This window comes from Anolis carolinensis, chromosome 4, assembly GCF_035594765.1.
Source record: "Anolis carolinensis isolate JA03-04 chromosome 4, rAnoCar3.1.pri, whole genome shotgun sequence".
Taxonomy (NCBI): domain Eukaryota; kingdom Metazoa; phylum Chordata; class Lepidosauria; order Squamata; family Dactyloidae; genus Anolis; species Anolis carolinensis.
The window spans coordinates 208,971,162-208,990,731 of record NC_085844.1 but is presented as its reverse complement, the minus strand read 5'-3'; the positions used below and the strand labels follow the sequence as shown (position 1 = coordinate 208,990,731).

General features: G+C 42.9%; 1 protein-coding gene across 5 annotated transcripts in view; it reads right to left on the bottom strand.

The window, feature by feature from the left end:
* Positions 1-19,570, bottom strand: part of magi3 (membrane associated guanylate kinase, WW and PDZ domain containing 3) — a 215,365-nt gene that overhangs the window by 11,576 nt on the left and 184,219 nt on the right. For 3 of the 5 annotated variants that reach the window (XM_062979692.1, XM_016993420.2, XM_062979691.1), the window contains exons 17-20: positions 18,840-18,942; positions 16,410-16,512; positions 15,262-15,405; positions 527-665 (exon numbers count right to left, since the gene is read on the bottom strand). In XM_062979692.1, coding sequence (XP_062835762.1) covers positions 527-665; positions 15,262-15,405; positions 16,410-16,512; positions 18,840-18,942 — 489 coding nt within the window. Of the gene's footprint in view, positions 1-526; positions 666-12,452; positions 12,551-15,261; positions 15,406-16,409; positions 16,513-18,839; positions 18,943-19,570 lie in introns of all 5 variants that reach the window. The other 2 variants (XR_010005783.1, XR_010005782.1) reach the window with 1 other exon arrangement.

The window sequence follows — 19,570 nt, the reverse complement described above, 5'->3', positions numbered from 1 at the left end:
TTTAGTCCTGCATCACCTCTAAAGATATTTCCAGGGGATCCCATGAGCATAGACAGCAGAGAACTGGCAAGTGATAGACAATGCGCCACTCTAAGAGGGTAGAATTCCTCTGTGAATACTTTTACTAGACTGTACTTCATTCCTTCTCAAGTCACAAAGGAAACAAGTAAAAAGACAAGCACAGAGTCAGAGTAGAAATATAAGCGAATCAGACAATTATTTCTAGGTGGCTAGCTGACTGCAAAAGGTACCAAAGCGACAGCTACAATTATTACTACTACTATTGTTTTTTGTTGAAAAGATGGGAGTTAGTAATATTAAATACTGATTAAATTCTACTCTCAGAGAAAAGTTGAAAAAAACAGAGGGTTAGCTTTACTTGTTTCCTGAGAAGAAGGTGTAATTATTTTCTTATTGTTCATAAATCTGAAGAAAAGCAGCATCTTAAGCATGCAGTGCAACCTCATATAGTTATACTCTCTTATCCAGCAGCCTGACAAACAAGCAAAAAGTCCTACTTTCTTACCATGATCTGGTATTAAGCCAGTTCCTGGTCGCAAGAGAAGGAGAACTTTATTTCCTCCAGACTGAATCAATTCAATGGCTCTTGTATGAGTTATTCCCTGGGTTGGCTCCCCATTGATTTCAACAATCTGATCACCAACCTGAGACAGAAAAATATCCACATTAATGTACAAACACCATCTCTTTACAAAGAACCTATTTATAAACACATTTATATTCATATAAAGTAGTTAACATCCACATTAAACAAATAGTTGTGGTGAATACAGCACAACCCCTCTCTTTATGAGATCTGTTGAACTCTTGAGAGTGGACCCTGTGGCTGATCCCTTCTCTAGGCTGGCCCTGCAGTTCCAATCCTTGAGTTCCTGTCACTCATCTTTCCCCCTTTCTCCCCTTAATCCCTCCCTTGAACTGGGTATCTGGGCTGCATGGTGATTCCTATATGAACCAGTGGATGTTACTTTGTGTGTTTACTGTGGTGAATGTGACCAGATCTGTTATCAAAATTTAAGAACAGCTAGACACAAATGTAAAAAAGAGAAAGAAACTAGTAAACATTTATTAAGACACATTTAGATAACATATTATGTATGATTATTCATGGCTCCCCCAAACCCTATTCAGTTCTTCCTTCTGGCTGACAGTCCTATCTCTATTACACTTTTCCTCTTTCTTTAGGCCATCTTTTCCTTATCTATCAGATTTGCCTAGCTCCTTCCTTCACACACTTTTCTTCCCCCTTCAAGCACTTTAAAAAAAGCTTTGCACTATATGGCAGGAGTGGAAATCATGCTGCATTGCAGAAGTTGCGGGACCACAACCAGTATTTTGCACAACTGGCTACCCTGACTAAGACTGTTGAGAGTTGCTATCCAACATCATTTGGCAGGCCAAGATGGAGTATAAGGTCGAGGATCATTTCCACAATAACACCACGTGATAGGTGTGGAAAGGGATTCAACAAATTACTAAATGTAAATCAAACAACAGCATTCCTGCTGAGGGGGATGCCTCCTTGGCAGAGAAGTTGAATCACTTTGAAGTAAGCCACCAGAGATGGCTGGAATTCATCCAGACAGTTGCAGCTCACATTTCATCATGGAGGAACATGTGTTATATTATATCTTAGGGACCACCTCATTCCTTTCTTCCATCAGTGGTCACCTCGATCTTCCCAGGAAAATCTCCTATACCTCTCCTAGGGAGGTACACCTGGAAGCTACAAGGCATAGAGCCTTTTCGACCTATGCTCCAATTCTGTGGAACTCATTGCCTCCATATGTTAGAGCAATATCGGAGTTGCGACCTTTTGGAAAAGCGCTCAAGACTTGGCTGTTTGGTTGTGCATTTAAGTAAATCAGATCTAATTTGCCAAATAATCACTGTTGAATGTTTTTATGTTGAATGTTTTTATGTTGAATGTTTTTATGTTGTGGAATGATATTTTAAATTGTAAGTCACTCGGAGCACTCTGGTGGAGAGCGACTAATTAAGAAATAAAGTGAAGTGTTATGAGGGCTGTAAATCCTAGGAAGGCCGCTGGACCGGATGGCATTTCTGGTTAGATGCTGACCAATTGGCTGATGTTTTTACTGTGATTTTAATAGGTCTTTATCTCAGTCTATTATTCCATCTTGTTTGAAGGGTTCCATCATTGTTACAGTACCAAACAAGTTCCCTACTGGTAATTTTCAGTACTACAGACCAGTGGCACTCACTTCCATCATCATGAAGTGCCTTGAAAAACTGGTCTGCAGGCATATCATTTCTTGCCTTCCACATAACATTGGACAAACATTGGTTTGCATATAGAGCCAACAGGTTGACAGAGGACGCCATAGCCATCACATTCCACACTGTTCTGATCCATCTGCAATGACGGGAGAACTATGTGAGGAAGCTTTTTGCAGACTTTAGTTGCACATTTAACACAATCCTCCCATATAGTCTAAACTTATAGATCCTAGATTGTCATATGCAATCAGTTCCTGGATTATGGACTTGTCATCTGGACATTCCCAGAGGGTTAGATTAGATAATCATGCCCCTTCAGCTCTCACTCTCAACACTGGGATGCCACAGGCTGTGTATTGAGTCCTCTGCTTTTCACTTTGTACAAATATGATTGTGCCCCCATCCACCATTACAATATCATTGTCAAATTTGCAGATGGTACAACCATGGTAGGGTTTATCTCTGAAGGGGACGAGTCTGCCTATAGGGATGAGGTGGATCAGCTGCTCTTGTGCAGGGACAATAATCTGGTTCTTAACATCAATAAGACCAAGGAGCTCATAGTGGACTACAGAAAGAACTGGCCAGAAATCCAGCCCTTGATCATAAATAGAGACCAAGTGGAGTGGGTATGGCCAGTTTCAAGTTCTTGGGTGTCACTGTTAAGGAGGATCTGACTGGGGGAACCCACACGGCAGCATTGGTTAAGATAGCCCAGCAGAGATTGTCCTACTGAGATTTCTAAGGAACCAACAACTGAATGAAACACAGCAGGTGACTTTCTACCACTGTGCTATAGAGTGTCCTAACCTACTACATCTCCACGTGGTTTGGTAACGGAACAGTGGCAGAGGCTCCAAAGAGTCACCACTTCCGTACAGCGAATCATTGGTTGCCCTGTCCTCTCTTTGGAATAACTTTATAAGTCCCACAGCCTTAAGAAAGCTCAGGGCATTCTTGGGGATCCATCTCACCCAACATATTCTTTTTTTGAATTATTATCATCTGGCAGACAATACGGGGTGGCAAAAGCAAGGACAGACAGACTGGAAGACAGCTTTTATCCTAGAGATGTGGCTATGTTGAACTCCATGGTTTTGCATTGATGTGGCATCGGGGGCTGTGTGTGGGTGGTGGGAGGTGTAAGGGTTGGTGTGTTGTTTTGTGATGTGTGCTGGGGAAAGCATTTAATTTCATTGTACAATGACAATGAAGTTATTCTATTCTATTCTATGGCTCACCAATATGCTTACTGCTTCTGTCCTATGAGTATAATCATTCATTCGCATCTGCTAAAGTCCAGTAAGGTTGTACGAAGGTCAACCTAACAATCACGGTGCATATTGCAATTTAGTTAATAACCAGCAGGTGTTGCTCTGATATATGGTGTACAGTAACTGGGAAGAGAAAGAAAGGATGAGGGAAAGTGTTTGCCTCTATGAGTATGAGATTTAGAGTTCAATAATTCCCATGTTTCTGTGGCATATTTCATGAAATAAAGTGCTGGAGCCTGATGGCCCAGTGAATAAGAAGAAAGAAAGAGATCTCACTTAAAATATGGCACTGTCTACTATGTTAATCCAACTATCAAGCTAATTTCCCTGATTGACAAATGCAGTACAAAAAATCTACTTGTTTACTACATCGTTGAAAATACATCTTGAAATAGAAACAGAATTTGCCTCCCTGGATGCATTCATCTAGACTAAGGTAATGGCAGGAAATATTAGTTCTTGTGACTCAAGTCTATACCTAACATTTTATTCTTTGAAGAATGTTTTCTCCACTTGTAAATTCATCTGAAATAAAAACTCAAGAAAAAGGCTATAACAATTGTATACCATACATTACCCATGGATTCCTAAAACAAAATATGGTATGTTCTTGCTGGCATGACATTTTAAAATATAATAATAATAATAATAATAATAATAATAATAATAATAATAATAATAATAATAATAAGCTGATAAGGAGAAGACCTGGCTATGGCTCACGAATGGGACCCTGAAGAAGGAGACAGAAGGCCTGATCCTTGCAGCCCAGGAGCAAGCCATCAGAACAAATGCAATTAAGGCCAAGATCGAAAAATCAGCTGATGCCCCAAAATGCAGACTGTGCAAAGAAACTAACAAAACCATTGATCATATCCTCAGCTGCTGTAAGAAAATTGCACAGACAGACTACAAACAGAGGCACAACTACGTGGCCCAAATGATTCATTGGAACTTATGCCTCAAGTACCACCTCCCTGCAGTAAAGAACTGGTGGGATCACAAACCTGCAAAGGTTGTGGAAAATGAACACGCAAAGATACTGTGGGACTTCCGAATCCAGACTGACAAAGTTCTGGAACACAACACACCAGACATCACAGTTGTGGAAAAGAAAAATGTTTGGATCATTGATGTTGTCATCCCAGGTGACAGTCGCATTGACGAAAAACAACAGGAAAAACTCAGCCGCTATCAGGACCTCAAGATTGAACTTCAAAGACTTTGGCAGAAACCAGTGCAGGTGGTCCCGGTGGTGATCGGCACACTGGGTGCTGTGCCAAAAGATCTCAGCCGGCATTTGGAAACAATAGACATTGACAAAATTACGATCTGCCAACTGCAAAAGGCCACCCTACTGGGATCTGCATGCATCATCCGAAAATACATCACACAGTCCTAGACACTTGGGAAGTGTTCGACTTGTGATTTTGTGATAAGAAATCCAGCATATCTATCTAGTATGCTGTGTCATACAATAAAATAATAATAATAATGATAATAATAATAATAACAACATCAACAACAACAATTATGATCTGATGTTACGGGGAAGGGAGGATGAAGACTGTTTCTTGCTGACACCAATTTTTTGGATAGTAAATATAAAAAGAAATTGGAAAGAGCTTCAAATATTTTCAAACTGATGGAATATTAAAATGGCAACTTCAGTATAAACAATGAAAGATGATGTAAATTAGGGCAAAAAATCCAAATTCATGTATATCCTGTTGTATTTGAACTGTTAAGATACAACTGCTGTAAAAAGAACATGATTCTTTTTGGTGGACATGATTACAAAAGAAATTGAAAATAAACTACCAACATCATAGCACCTATATATGTATGTTTGAAATGGGCTATGCAATACTTAGAATATTGTGAACAGCTCTGATCGCCCTACCCCCCCAAAAAAGGCAAATTGTAAAATCAGAAACACACAGATAAGTGATCAATGTGCTAAAGCAACCGCTTTATGAGGAAAGGTTAAAACATTTGGGGCTTTTAATCTTTAGAAAAAGGAAGGTTTGGGGGAAATCAGATTTATAAATATATGTGTGGACTGGAGAAAACAGACAGGCAGAAGTTTCCTTGTGTTCCATCTTATAATAATGTATACTTAATAGTGGGAAATTTAGGACAGACCTAAGGGAGTGATTCTTTAAATATTGCATAGATGAACTACATAATTCACTACTACAAGATCTTATGATAGCCACCAACACTGAAAGGCATTGAATTTCTGAATAAGGCTATCAATGGCTACTAGTCATGGTGGCATCATATCTCCCAGTATCCAACAGGTAACTTAAAGGCACACACATAGAAAGACACAGTTGCTGGGAAACATGAGCAAGAGAGCGTTATCCCATTCCTGTTCTGCTTGTAGGCTTCATATAGTCCACTATGAGAACAGAATGTTGGAGTTGACTGGCCGCCTGTGTGATCCAATACAGTTTCTCATATATTATACTGCTGTAATAACATTTAAAAAAGAATTCTACTATCTATATACTATTTAAAATACATTTTGAGAAGCTGTATAGTCAGAATTCCCATCTATCCAGAGAATTATACTGCAAAACTGTGAAGTATTTCCTTTGCTTAACGAAATAATGTGAGCAATGCAACAAAACTAAAAATATTATGCTTAAAGAGAATGGGAAATTAGGGATCAATTTTAGGGAAAGAGAGATGTATACCTAAAATATAAATGAACAAGGGGGGGGGGGGGTCAATGGATAACGTGTTAAAATCAAATTATAAAGGAGTTCACATGCTTACTCTCAGCCTATTTATAAAACTGGTAGGAATTATACAATGTTGAAGAGTTTGCGAGGTTTCAATGTTTCAGTGTTTTCTAATTCAATTAAGTGAAGTATTGGTACCCTTTTATGAAGGGCCATTCAGTGACGGTGCAGGAAAGCAGTCCATGATTATAATTAGTTCTCTGCACCATCCAGAAAAGAATCATGGTTTCTTGTGCTTAGGTTTATATGGCCCAGATGCAGACCCATTAATTATAAAAAATATAGGTCAAGATACCATATGAGCTATACACTGACTCTTCTTAAAAACAACAACAAGCCCCAGATTGATACCCCCAAAAGAGAAGAAACTATTCCTTAGTGGTATTACCAAAGTTGTCATAACAACAGCATCCTAAAAACATCAGAAATGCTTGTATAGACCATCCTATCCTAAGATAACATCAGCCATCATCTGTCAGCACTGCCCTTCTACTGTCTATCTAGAGCAAATCACTAGCCAAGAAAATAAATGAATACAAATTAGAAATTGGTAGAACATTTCAGTATCCCAGGACACAATGACACTTAAGCTGAGGTCACCTTACTAGCAAGAAAGCTTCAAAGGGAGAAATGAAATTGTAAAATTAGAAAGTATTAGCTGCTTTGATTCTGTTCTGTCTGGATTCAAACAGGTTGCATACTTGACCTAACCTATCAACGTTAGAAAAATAATATTTTTCTTTGTGTACTCTGTGAATGCACACTAATGGAGAGACTGTGTCTGCACGGGATCCAACGGAAAACTCTTCCAAGTTAAAGTTTGAATTTTGAAGGTAGCCACGCCCTCTCCCCGCAGGGCATAAAAGGCAGCCCTGGGCGCCCGCTCTCCAGTTCCTTTTTTTCTGCCGCAAGGCTCACTTCGGACTCTTCGTTCTTATGTCTACTACGCGCTTCAAGCGTTGCACACAGTGCACCACTAAGTTTCCCGACTCGGACGGCCATGCCAAGTGCCTCCTTTGCCTCGGTGAGGCCCATGTTGTTGGTACCTGCCGTTTCTGCCTAGCTCTTACGGCACAGGCGAGGAAAAACAGAGCGGCCAGACTTAGAGCAGCGCTCTACGAAAGGTAGCTTGCACCGGAACCTACTCCGCCCACCTCGAGAGCGATGTCGGTGCCAGCAGCTAAGCCCTCTTCGGTCTCCTCCAGGGCTTCAAGGGCTTCCAGAGTGACCAAACCTTCTAAATCACCGTGCATGTTAACCACGGCTACAGTGTCAACTCGGTCTGGAAAGGTGGCCCCCTCCTCGACCTCAAGCTCTCTGGCCTCCGTTGCTTCGGTCCGTTCCCACGTGGGATCCCCTCCCTCGACCTCGGCGATGAAGATCGCCTTTAAAAGGGCCCAGGAGGAAACTCGTTGAGCTCAATCTGACCCAGCAACAGTTCCTCCAACACCAGGCAAATCCATGAGGGCCCCCTCTAAACAACCGCCAGCTAAAAGGCGGATGACCCAACGCTCCTCCTCCTCGGCCTCTTCAAGGAGAGACGTCCCTTTTTCCTCGGCGACTTCGTCAAGGAAATCCTCACCAATTGCACCGGCCCAGCAGCCTCGAGATGTCTCTCAGTCCTCCTCTCAGCACTTGTCTGAAGGCGAATTACAGGACTCACCCCACCACTCCACCCAAACAGTAGTCAGGGTACTGATGCCTGAAGTCACCGTATCACATCGTCATTCTCATCAACAACTTTTTCCCCGGACCTCAACTCCGGAGCGGGGAAAACAAATGGCCCGCTTAGCCCGAGCGGCTCAAGCCTCGACCTCTAAAGACACTTGGCCACCGACCGCTCCTGCTCTTGAGGCTATGCCTCCTCCAGAGACTGTGCTTTCATCGCCCCTTCAGTCCCCTCAAGGGGCTGAGGACGATGAGATCGGTATCGACCGACCAGATTCTGTTCTCTCCGCCTCGGTGGTCTCCTTGGGCCTTGATCTTTCTCCTCCTCACGATGCTTATGAGGTCGATCCTCCTTCGCCAACAGATAATATTTGTGCTTTCTCTGATCAGATGGTCAGAATGGCTGACACCCCAGGGATAGAAATCAAACAAACCTCTAAGGCGGTGTCTGACCCTGTCTTCAAGAGGGTACAGGCCCAAGCTTCTCCGGCCACCCTCCTGCCATTTTTACCATATCTACTGGATGTGATCCAGGTGTCCTGGAAAATGCCATCTTCAATACCTCCCACCTCAAAAAGGATCGAGGCTTGGTACCGTACCGATGACGATGCTTTAGAATGGCTCAAGCACCATCCCGATCCTAACTCTATGGTCGTCAAAGCTTCTCAATCCTCTGGTCGTCAATCCAACACTCCAGCTGATAGAGAGGGCAAGAGGTTCGACGCTGTTGGTCGTAAACTTTATTCTGGAGCCCTGCTACTTTGTAGAATGGCTAACTATGGGGCCTGTATGGGTGCCTACCAGCAAATCCTCTGGGAGAAAGCCCAACCCTTCTTTGTGAAGCTCTCTGACGAAGATTGGTCGGTCCTTACCACGCTTCAGCAAGAGGCTGACTCCTTAGCTCATCATCAGATCCAGATGGCTAAGTATACCAGCGACACTGCCGGCAAAATGATTGCCCATGCGGTTGCTATCTGTCGTCACTCCTGGCTGCTGTCATTGGGTCTCTCCTCTTCTTCTAGACAGGTCATTGAGGACTTACCTTTCGATGCATTGGGCCTCTTCAATGCAGGCACTGATGACAAACTTAAATCTAACCATGATTTTAAGATTCTGGCTTTGAAGTGTGGAGTTGAGCAACCTCACGCCCAGCGTACTCGGTGGTTTCTTCATCGGTTTCGGCGCTTCCCACCGCAGCCTTTCTGGCACCAATCTTTCAGGCGGCCCTCTGGCTCGAACAACCAAGGCCACCACCAACCTCGCCGCTCCGCTCAACCTCAGAAGCAACGCGGTCGGGCCACTCCTACCCCCGCACAGGCCCATCATCGTACCTGACACCACCCTTTTCGATACCGATGCAGCAACCATGTTACCTCTGCAATCCTCCACTCTACTGCCTCCATGCCTCTGTCTCTTCACCGATCGTTTAGCTCCCTTCTATCATCAGTGGGAGTCTATCACTTCGGATGCTTGGGTTCTCTGTATTATCCGAGATGGTTATGCCTTAGAGTTTGAAGAACTCCCGCCTATAGGCCAGGTCCTCCTCACCAACCCCTCTCAAGAGATCCTCGCCGAAATCGACTTCCTCTTCGCCAAGGGGGCTATTCGGCCTTCTCCATCCGAACAGGGCCCTCAAAGCTTCTTTTCCAGATACTTCACGGTCCCGAAGAGAGGAGGCAGTCTCCGTCCCATCTTAGAATTACGGGCCTTAAACCTCTTCATCCACCCAACCAAATTCAGGATGGTTTCCATCGCATCCATCCTCCCAAATGCTGCAGCGAGGGGATTTTTTTGTGTCCGTAGACTTGTGCGACACATTTTTCCATTTGGCGATACGAAAGGCCCACAGACGTTTTCTCTGATTCAAGGTCCTCGATTGGACCTACCAGTTTACCGTATTGCCCTTCAGCATCGTCATGGCGCCAAGGGTCTTCACCAAGGTCGTTGCTGTAGTTGCCGCACACCTCAGATTGCAAGGCGTCACAGTCTTCCCATATCTGGATGACTGGCTTCTTGTTGGGCCCGACCCAGTCCTACTGGAACACCACGTCGACCTCACCCTCCAGCTTCTGAACTCTCTCGGCCTCCAGCTCAATCCCGAGAAGTCTCACCTCACCCCATCAAAGAAAATCCGTTTTATCGGTGCCCTCTTCAACTCCATCATCCAAACTGTCTCCCTTCCATCTGACAGATTCCTCGCCCTCTGTCATCAAATCACACTTTGCGAATGCAACCGGAGGGTTCGGGCCCGATCCATCCAGGTTCTCCTAGGTCTCATGGCCTCTATGGTTCTGGTCACCCCCTTTGCCAGACTCCGCCTCCGGCCCCTTCAGAGGTGGTTCATAGATGTTTTCAAGCCATCCTACCACCCCAAATCGAAGTTCCTCTCGTTACCGCCTCATGTCCGTCAGTCCCTCCTCTGGTGGAAGTCTCGGGCCAATGTGTGCAAGGGTCTACCATTCCCATTCTGCTTGCCCTTCAGCAACCATAACCACGGACTCCTCCAACTATGCCTGGGGAGCCCACATGAACGGACTATCAGTCCAGGACCTCTGGTCCCCCCACGAAAGGGGCAACCACATAAACTTCCTAGAACTCCTTGCCATCTTCAAAGCCCCGAAGGCCTTTTCCCGCTTGATCCACCACAAGTCTGTCCTTGTCCAGACGGATAACCGGTAGCAGTCTTTTACATCAATAAACAGGGCTGCACAGGCTTGAGGAAACTGATGCTCCTCTCCACCCGCATATGGACCTGGTGCGTAACCCGCAAAATTCACCTGCTGGCACTTCATCTCCCGGGCATCCAGAACGACCTAGCAGATGCCCTAAGCAGAATGACGAGCTCCTCCCACGAGTGGCAGCTTGACCCAGATACCCTCCACACTCTCTTCCGCGACTGGGGATGGCCTGCTCTAGACCTCTTTGCTTCTCCTAAGAATGCACAACTGCCTCGGTACGGAGCGAGACTTCCTCCAGCCTCCTTTCCCGGCTGTCTCGAGGACGCCTTCCTCCTCGACTGGTCGTCGGAACTGCTTTACCTCTTTCCTCCCTTCCCTCTGATACCGAGGGTCCTAGAAAAACTTCGATTGGCCTCGGCCATGGCGATCTTGATAGCCCCGGCCTGGCCGCGGCAACCGTGGTACCCGGCCGTCCTTCACCTCTCCAAAGGGACTTTTCGCCCTCTTCCGCATCTGCCACACCTTCTGTCCAGGGAGAACGTTCAAACCCTTCATCCCGATCTCCCCTCTCTACATCTTACTGCATGGAGGATTCTCGCTTGAGCTCCCTCCCACCAAATCTTCGAGAGGTTCTCCAGGCAGCTTATAAACCAGCCACAACCAAGGCTTATGCCTATAAGATCTCTCAGTTTTGTGCCTTCCTTTGGTCCCAAGACATCTACACCTTCCCGACCTCGATACCGGTGGTCCTGGATTTCCTGATGACCCTCGCGGAGCGAAAGCTCTCAATCGCCTCTATGAGGTCCTACCTGGCTGCACTGTCTTAGTGTTTTCAGCGCTACGGTCATCCGTCTCTGTTCACGGACCATCTCATAAAGACCTTTCTGAAGGGCTACAACAATCTTTGTCCACCGTCTCAACCAACGCCTGGTTGGAACCTCGAACTCATGCTCTCCCAGCTCACATCCTCTCCATTCGAGCCACTGGCATCGACTGACCTTCACCTGCTTTCGTGGAAGGTGGCCTTTTTGGTAGTTGTAACCATGGCACGTAGGCCCTCAGAGTTGGCAGCTCTGAGGGTGGACGAACCTTACCTTCGCTTCCACCACGACAGTGCGGTCCTTCGCCCAGATATCACCTTTCTCCCTAAGATGGTCTCGGCCTTTCATCTCAACCAGGACATTGTCCTCCCTGCTTTCTTTCCCAACCCCTCTTCTCCTCTTGAACGGAGACTTCACCTCTTGGACGTAAGGTGAGCGCTCCTTTTCTATAGGGACCGTACTAAAGCGGTGCGGAAGACACCGAGATTCTTTGTCGCCTATGCTCCAGATAAACTGGGCAACCCAATCTCCTCCCAAAGACTCTACCACTGGATTGCGCAAGCCATTGAGCTCGCTTATGAACTAGCTAAGCGTCCTCCTCCGTCGATCCACCCTAGATCGACAAGAGGCCTTTCTGCATCGATTGCTTTTCTCAGGGGTATCCCTCTTGACTCTATTTGCAAGGCAGCGATTTGGTCAAATCCTTTGACGTTCATTTCTCACTATAGGATGGACTGTAAGGCCCAGAAGGACTCGGCCTTTGCCAGATCGGTCTTATCCTCATGTTTATCCTGAGGTTCGATGCTTTGTCTCCCTACAAAACACTTACCAGTCAATGTATCTGTATGTGTTTATATATGTCAGATAACAGAGGTTAACTACCAGTTTAATGGGAAAAAGTCTATGGTCTCTTTCTAAATGTTTTTGGTTCTCATGACAAGTCTATGTCACAATGCTTTTGTGTTTGCACTACGTTTATGTGCCTTATGAAATGTTTACCTCTTGGTCCTTCTTCTAGGACATGATGCACTGTGCCTTTCTCCTCTCCGGAGACGCTGTTCCTTATTCTTGCATGCTCTCTCGAGCTGTTTTGTTATCTGTTGACCGAGATATTTTCACGACATGTTTATTTGTGCCCTAATAAAGATGGGTTTGGACATTCACCGTGTTGTCGGGTTTGCCTTGTCCCACCATCCGGGACTTTAGCGTGCTAGTCTCCATTAGTGTGCATTCACAGAGTACACGAAGAAAAAGGACAGGTTGCTTACCTGTAACCATGTTTCTTCGAGTGTACTCTGTGAATTCACACAAGCCTGCCCGCCCTTCCCCACTGGCAAACCTCTCCCTTTCTTGTTGCCTTGGCGGCGCAGGAACTGGAAAGCGGGCGCCCAGGGCTGCCTTTTATGCCCTGCGGGGAGAGGGGCGTGGCTACTGCCAAAATTCAAACTTTAGCTTGGAAGAGTTTTCCGTTGGAGCCCGCGCAAGTGCAGTCTCTCCATTAGTGTGAATTCACAGAGTACACTTGAAGAAACATGGTTACAGGTAAGCAACCTGTCCTTATTACTGGTGGTTGCTGCTGTGAATGGGTCACTCTGTTCCTATCCTGTAAACTAGGCTTGCACAACTTGATAGATGCAAAGGGCCAATATTAAGATAGGCTAAATTCAATTCAGGCCACTCCTCCCTCCTCCCCTGGTGCTCAGTCTTGAGTGGCTGCAACTCCTCAAGTGACCACCAGTCCTCTACTTCCCCCTTTCTTATTCCATCCACCCTTCACAGGTCTGATATAAATTTTAGCAGGAATGCAGTTTGGCCCCATTTTACTTACCCTGGCTCAATGCTATAGAATTTGAGAGTTGTAGTTTTGCATGGTCTCTAGCCTTTTTTTGCCATAGTTTATAGACTTTTGATATAGTTTATAGGTTTGAAACCGCCAAAAACATTTGAAGAACCAGCACTAAATCTTGCAGAAGACAAAGCTTGTGAAACTAGCTTTCCAGGATTACACTGAATTGGGCTATAGCAGTTAAAGTGGTGCCAAACTGCATATTTCTATAGTGTATGCATCGCCGGCCAATGCAAATGTAGGAGAAAGAAATGAAGGGCTGCAATGGGGCTGAAATGAAGAGAGAGAGACAGTAACGATGGGCTTCAGTTCGGTTGAGAGGAGGGGAAGGAGGGAAACTCCCTGTGACCTCCCCCTAAATGCCATCAGAGAGCCTTTGCAGGCTGCATCTGGCCTCTGGGATGTATAGTGTGCAGGTCTGCTGTAAAAACTCCACCTCTGTATCCCATCTATTGAATTTAATGGTCTTTGAGTCCCATCACATTTATATTTCACATGGTACTTTATAAGTGATTGACTCAGTTAAGGTAACTAAAACTCTGCCTTTGTAGGGCCATTAATAACAGGGTCTAAACACACTTTAAGGTCCACTTGTAGTATTTAAAACAAACAAACATGTAAATCTATCAACCAAGAGTAACATTTTGTATATCTGATTATGTGGACTCTTGCCCATGACTGCTTAATGCACATGATTTCGAGATCTTTTGGGTATCACAAGCCACTTTTATTGCATGCACTGTTGCAGAATGACAATTGTAACTCAAACACTAAAATGGCTAATTTTAAGACTTGAGCAGGTTGATAAACAGTCTCTGTTGTAAGTGTTGATACATTTTAGTGGCTCTTGAAACTGCTGCATGAATGACAAGATCATAGACGGTACTTGAATGCAAGAGGTGCAAGCAGGAAATTACAAAGCATTGAGGCTAATGCTTCCAAACAATAATTTAGGAACCCAACTTCAGGATTCAGAAAGCATTGAAAAGAAAATATCAGCACTTCTGCAAGATTTAGTGCTGGTTCTTCAAATGTTTTTGGCGGTTTCAAACCTATAAACTATATCACAAGGAGGACAAGTAAGTCAAGAGCTCTGTGCTGGTATGTACTCCAGGAAGATGAATGACCAGTGATTTGCACCAACACTGGAAGATTGGAGATGAAGTACTCAGAAGCACCTGACTTTATTATTACTACAGCATGCTACCTTTTACAGTATGCTGTTGTATAGAAAATGAAGATTTCTGAGTGGAAATTAGAGAATGCCAATACTACCAGATACTGCCACAGTTAAAGTAAACATCACTAAGCTTGCTGAGATAGTTTGGTGGACACATCTCATGCTAATATCCACCTGCTGCTTTAAATATGATTATAAATTTCGTAACAATTGATATGTTATGTATCAGGTGCAGTAAGATTTTGTTATCTTGATAATAAGAGAACAGCTGTTCTTGGCAGAACTCTAATGCAATCCTTGTTTGTGGCTACATTCATGTCTTCTCTTGTATCAGATTGTTTCATTTTTATATGCTTACTCTGAAATTGTGAATTTATGCCACTCTGCCATTAATTTGTTCATCAGCTTTAGACACTTACTTTCCTTTTGCCAAATTATTTTGGCACCTTACAATCTTTATCTTTTTGAGGAGGAGAAGCAAAACTGGTCCACAGTATTCATGAGTATATTTATGTGTGGATATATAGATAAGAAAAACTATAGAGCACAGATTTACAGCTGGGAGGAGAAAGGTATTGTCTTCCTAGTTCTAAAGCACATGTCTCACTAGAAACAAGGACAGCAAATTTCTTATCCCCTCCCAATACAGAACTGCAGACAGACTCTGCCCAGGTGCCCCACTCCCCTGGCCACTAAATCGATGCATGTGCACCATGCCCATGTGCTGTAGGGCATCAGTTTGATTGCCCAGCCCTCACAATATAAGGCTACTATATACTTACATGAATTCTCCCATCCTTAATGGCTGGTCCATCTTCAGCAAGTCGAAGAATAAACAGTCCCATATTATACTCCTTCCCTCCCCGAAGGCTGAATCCAAAGCCCCGAGGGCCTCTGTCTAGTTCTATTGGGTAGGATCCAGGAGTCTGATTAGGAAGTAGAGAAACTAAGATCACCTTTGGGGAAAATGTTCACCTCCTTGTCAGATACATGTTTTACTTACTAATTTCAGAGCAAAATATAAGACTACAACTGCAATTTTAGCCCGATATTTAATTTGCCCATAACATAATTCTGTTAGTTATTTTAGCATTTCCCCATGATTTCCCCACTCCCATTGCAATCCACATAAAGTTTAAAAGACAAGAACTATTTGACCAAAAGAATACAAACATGCCCTTTTCAGTTTCTTTAGGAGTTTAGGAATACAAGTTAAAAATGTTTGGAGGTTATGCGTTGCTAAAATAACTGACCTTTTCCTTTTTGTTACTTATGTAAATGTAAAGAAATCTTAATGGATGAAGCATTCTCAATATTTATAAATATTGTACTATATAAGTTTAATGGGCTAGAGACAAACTGAAGTGAAATATGTGGACCAACATTTGTGGTTTTCAAGCTCATTATAAAATCACCCTTGGTGAAAGCCCTATGAAATTCTGTAGTATTTATAAGAAATTGACATTTGCATTTTTCTGTTCTTTGGCAGATTCTAACTTTCACTAGAATAACTCTTTAATAGCCTCTTCACATCTCTTCCATCCCACTCTCCAGAACATTAATAAACAGAAATAAGTCATGCAAGTGAAAGATACATTTTCTTCTTTTAAAATGAATCCTATGGAATCAGTCTCTCACCCCCCCCCCCCAAAAGGCCATATTTTCCTTCAAAATTTTCAGTGGAGTTCTTGCATTGACTTAAAACTATATTTTGCAGCTATGTCTTTACATTTTTATACTTAAATGTATAAAGGATTATATATACAGTATATTGGAGCCTCCGAATTAAAAAGTCATCATGGATTTTGCTCTATTACAGCATTTGTGGAAGATTATGGTTCAAATGCTAAATAAATACTTGCTACAGAGCAATACAGCTCCACACAATAGAAAACAGTTAACTAAGTACTTTACATAAAAGACCATATACTTGAGAATGCTTGCTCCCTGCGACAGAGACAACACTCTCTGATGGCGAGAAGTGCTTGTAATTGTTGCATTGTTCTTTTCCACCATCAGCTTCTGTAGCACACCTGAAATAGAAGGAAATGTAAAGATACCTCCTAGGCTTATTAAGATTGTTGCCACAAGCTAATATTTGTACAATATCCCTGTTAAATTTTTACATGTTTGCATATGAGAACTGCAATACAAAGGAGGGTGTCTGCTATGATGGAAAAGTAAGTGTTTCTAGCCAAATCCTGTATCTAGCATCCTTAATGAAGGGAAAGGCAGAATACTACCCACTATCATTAAGTAGAGGGGTCAGAAATTCTAATTAAATTCTTGGACATCATTTAATATTTCAAGGCATTCTCCTATTGTGACACCTTTCATGTCAAAAACAGTCCTTTGAGGGAAATCATACTGATAATATCACACTGGCAAACTGGTACAAGATCTGGAGACAATGCAAGATTTTAACATATGAAATCTTGCAGAGTAAAGTTTATGGGATTGTACATTTATGTACATTGGAAACTTTAAACTACGCAGCTACTTCCACTTTGGGGGTGAAATTTGCCCTCTACTTCTTTGTCTTAGGTCCCTTCCACACAGCTGAATAAAATCCCACAATATCTGCTTTGAATTGGAATATATGGCAGTGTGGATTCAGATAACCCAGTTCAAAGCAGATATTGTGGGATTTTCTGCCTTGGTATTCTGGATTATATGGCTGTGTGGAAGGACCCAAAGACCCCTGTATCTTGCCTTCTGGTCTTAGAAGTCTCTTGCTGAAATTATTCACTAGGTTTTGACTAACTCCTTTTACAGTGAAATCACAGAAATCCTGAACTCTAGGCATACCTGAAATTATTATTTCTCACACTGTCAGAATCTGGGATTTAGCCAGTGAATCACATTGGGTTACCTTTTCTCCTAGTCTTGGACCTTGCTGAGGCTTGGTTTTTCCTTCTTTGACAGTGCTGCCAAGATCTCTTCTTTTTTGCAATGTTCCAGTAGAATTATAATGATACATTGGACCTCTCAGGAAAGCCTAGCACTCGGGACAGGTAATCTCAATCATCCCTTAAATGCTCTTATTCGGGAGTATTTTTCTCTGTGCATTGGCAGGTGCCTTCACCTATCTCCTCTTTCTTTGGCGTGCATGTGTGTGATTTAGGGAAATACTACCATCTCTTTTTTTGGCAGAACTATTGTCATTCAGTTTTCTCCTTAAAAGTACTTCTGAACCTCAAGTTGCTTGCCCTCTCTTGCAAACTGAATCCAGTTCTCAGTAATAGAATTACAGTTTGGAACTTATCAGCCTTGCTTGGCTATCTGAAATAATATTTTCCATTTGGAAGTGCCTATCCTATATAGAACTGATTAATATCATCTTGCTGTGTATGACTTATGAGGCTTTATTATAATATTTGCCATTTTCCAATGGAATCTTTGTGTGCATTTTGATTCTTGCCTATTTAATAAATGTCTCCTTTAGATAGCTTTGAGTATATATGAGTGTTGATGAACAAATCTGTCTAAGGCTTATTACTGTCAAGACTCTTTAGGTTTGTATATTCAGATCAAGTATGCTTTCACACAAGGGCTCTGAAAGGATGTGTGGCACCTGGGCGTTGTCCCCAAAATGGTTTGTGGAGAATTTCCACAGGAACCTACTAAAGCCAGGCCAGGTTCAGACTATACTCTTCACTTCTGAAACAAGAAATATAGACTAAAACCCCATAATACAGTATAGATGAAGAGAACATTTGCAGAGACAAAAATAGAAGGAATGTTGATATAAGGGAAGAACAGACAGATCCTGTTTCTACATGGTGCCCTCCACTCCCGCAAAATATGTAGCCCAGCTCAAAGTGAGGCAAATTCTGTTGGACATATTCTAGACTTCCTGTATTGTTAAGATGGTCATAAATAATTTGTTTTAAATTTGCACTAGAACAAAAATGGGAACTGTGCAGTTCACAAGCCACGTGTGACCCAAAAGCAATATTGTGTATCCCATGATCTCCCTGACCCTTCATCCTTTAGATTTAAATTTTTGCAAAGTGTCCAAAAAAGATGTAACTTTTGTCACAAGTCGACTCCAGAGAGGATACAGGCTTGCTTTCTTATGCTGTCTCACTTTCCCATCCAAATAAGAAATTTTTGGAAAGTATATTTTAGTTATTGCAATGGCAGTTATGTGGTCCACACACAGTTGGATCAAGGCAAAAATAGCCCTATGGCCACCTGTCCTAGATTATTGCTAAACAGATGTTGCAATGTCTATTTTGCATGTTGAAATAATGAAACCTAAATAAAATGAATTTGCCATTTGTCATTAACCATTTAGCCATAACCTAGAGAGAATATCTTGTTTGTCAGCCATCTGAAAACAAAAAAACTTTTGTACCTGTCATTGGGCCCAGAGCTGGCTGATACCGGTCCAATAGATCTATGCTGCAGGGCTGGACTCTGCCTAGCAGAGTTTGTTCCTGAAGGGGGACCTCGGTGATCTAATGAAAACAGAAGTGCAAATTAGAGGTATTATAGCAAATATACCTTAAAGGCTACTGATTTTATCATAATCTCTACATTGATGTAGACTGCTACTTTATATAGTATCTTAATGCTTACAGCTATTGTGACCAATTAACTACTTGATGGTCAGTTTGATGGCAATGAAGTGAGCTCTGCTGGTCCTCAGATGGCAGACATTAACCTAAGTCTTATGCATACTTCCTATCAGAGTAAATAAACAAAATCAAATGTTGAATGGGATTCACATTGGCAGTCCCAATATGAATCGGGCTGCAGAGTTTACCACTGGATATATACTTGGAGACTTATTAGTCTGGTAGAACCAAGAAGAGCCTATACCCTATTGGCAAAGCCTTTGAAACAAAAGGGTCACCTACACCATGATGAAGTATCAGAGTAGGACTTCTGGCAGCAAACATACATATATATGCTGTATACATATACAATGTTGTCAATCACTAACTGAAAGCAACCACTAAAAAAAATCCTAAAATGCATGTTGAAGAACTTGCCTAATTAAGCAGGATTGTACTTAAACCACTACAAGCAGCAAAACTGGGCAGCAAATTTTCTGAAAAGGCTTCAGTCATACCTCTGCCTCCC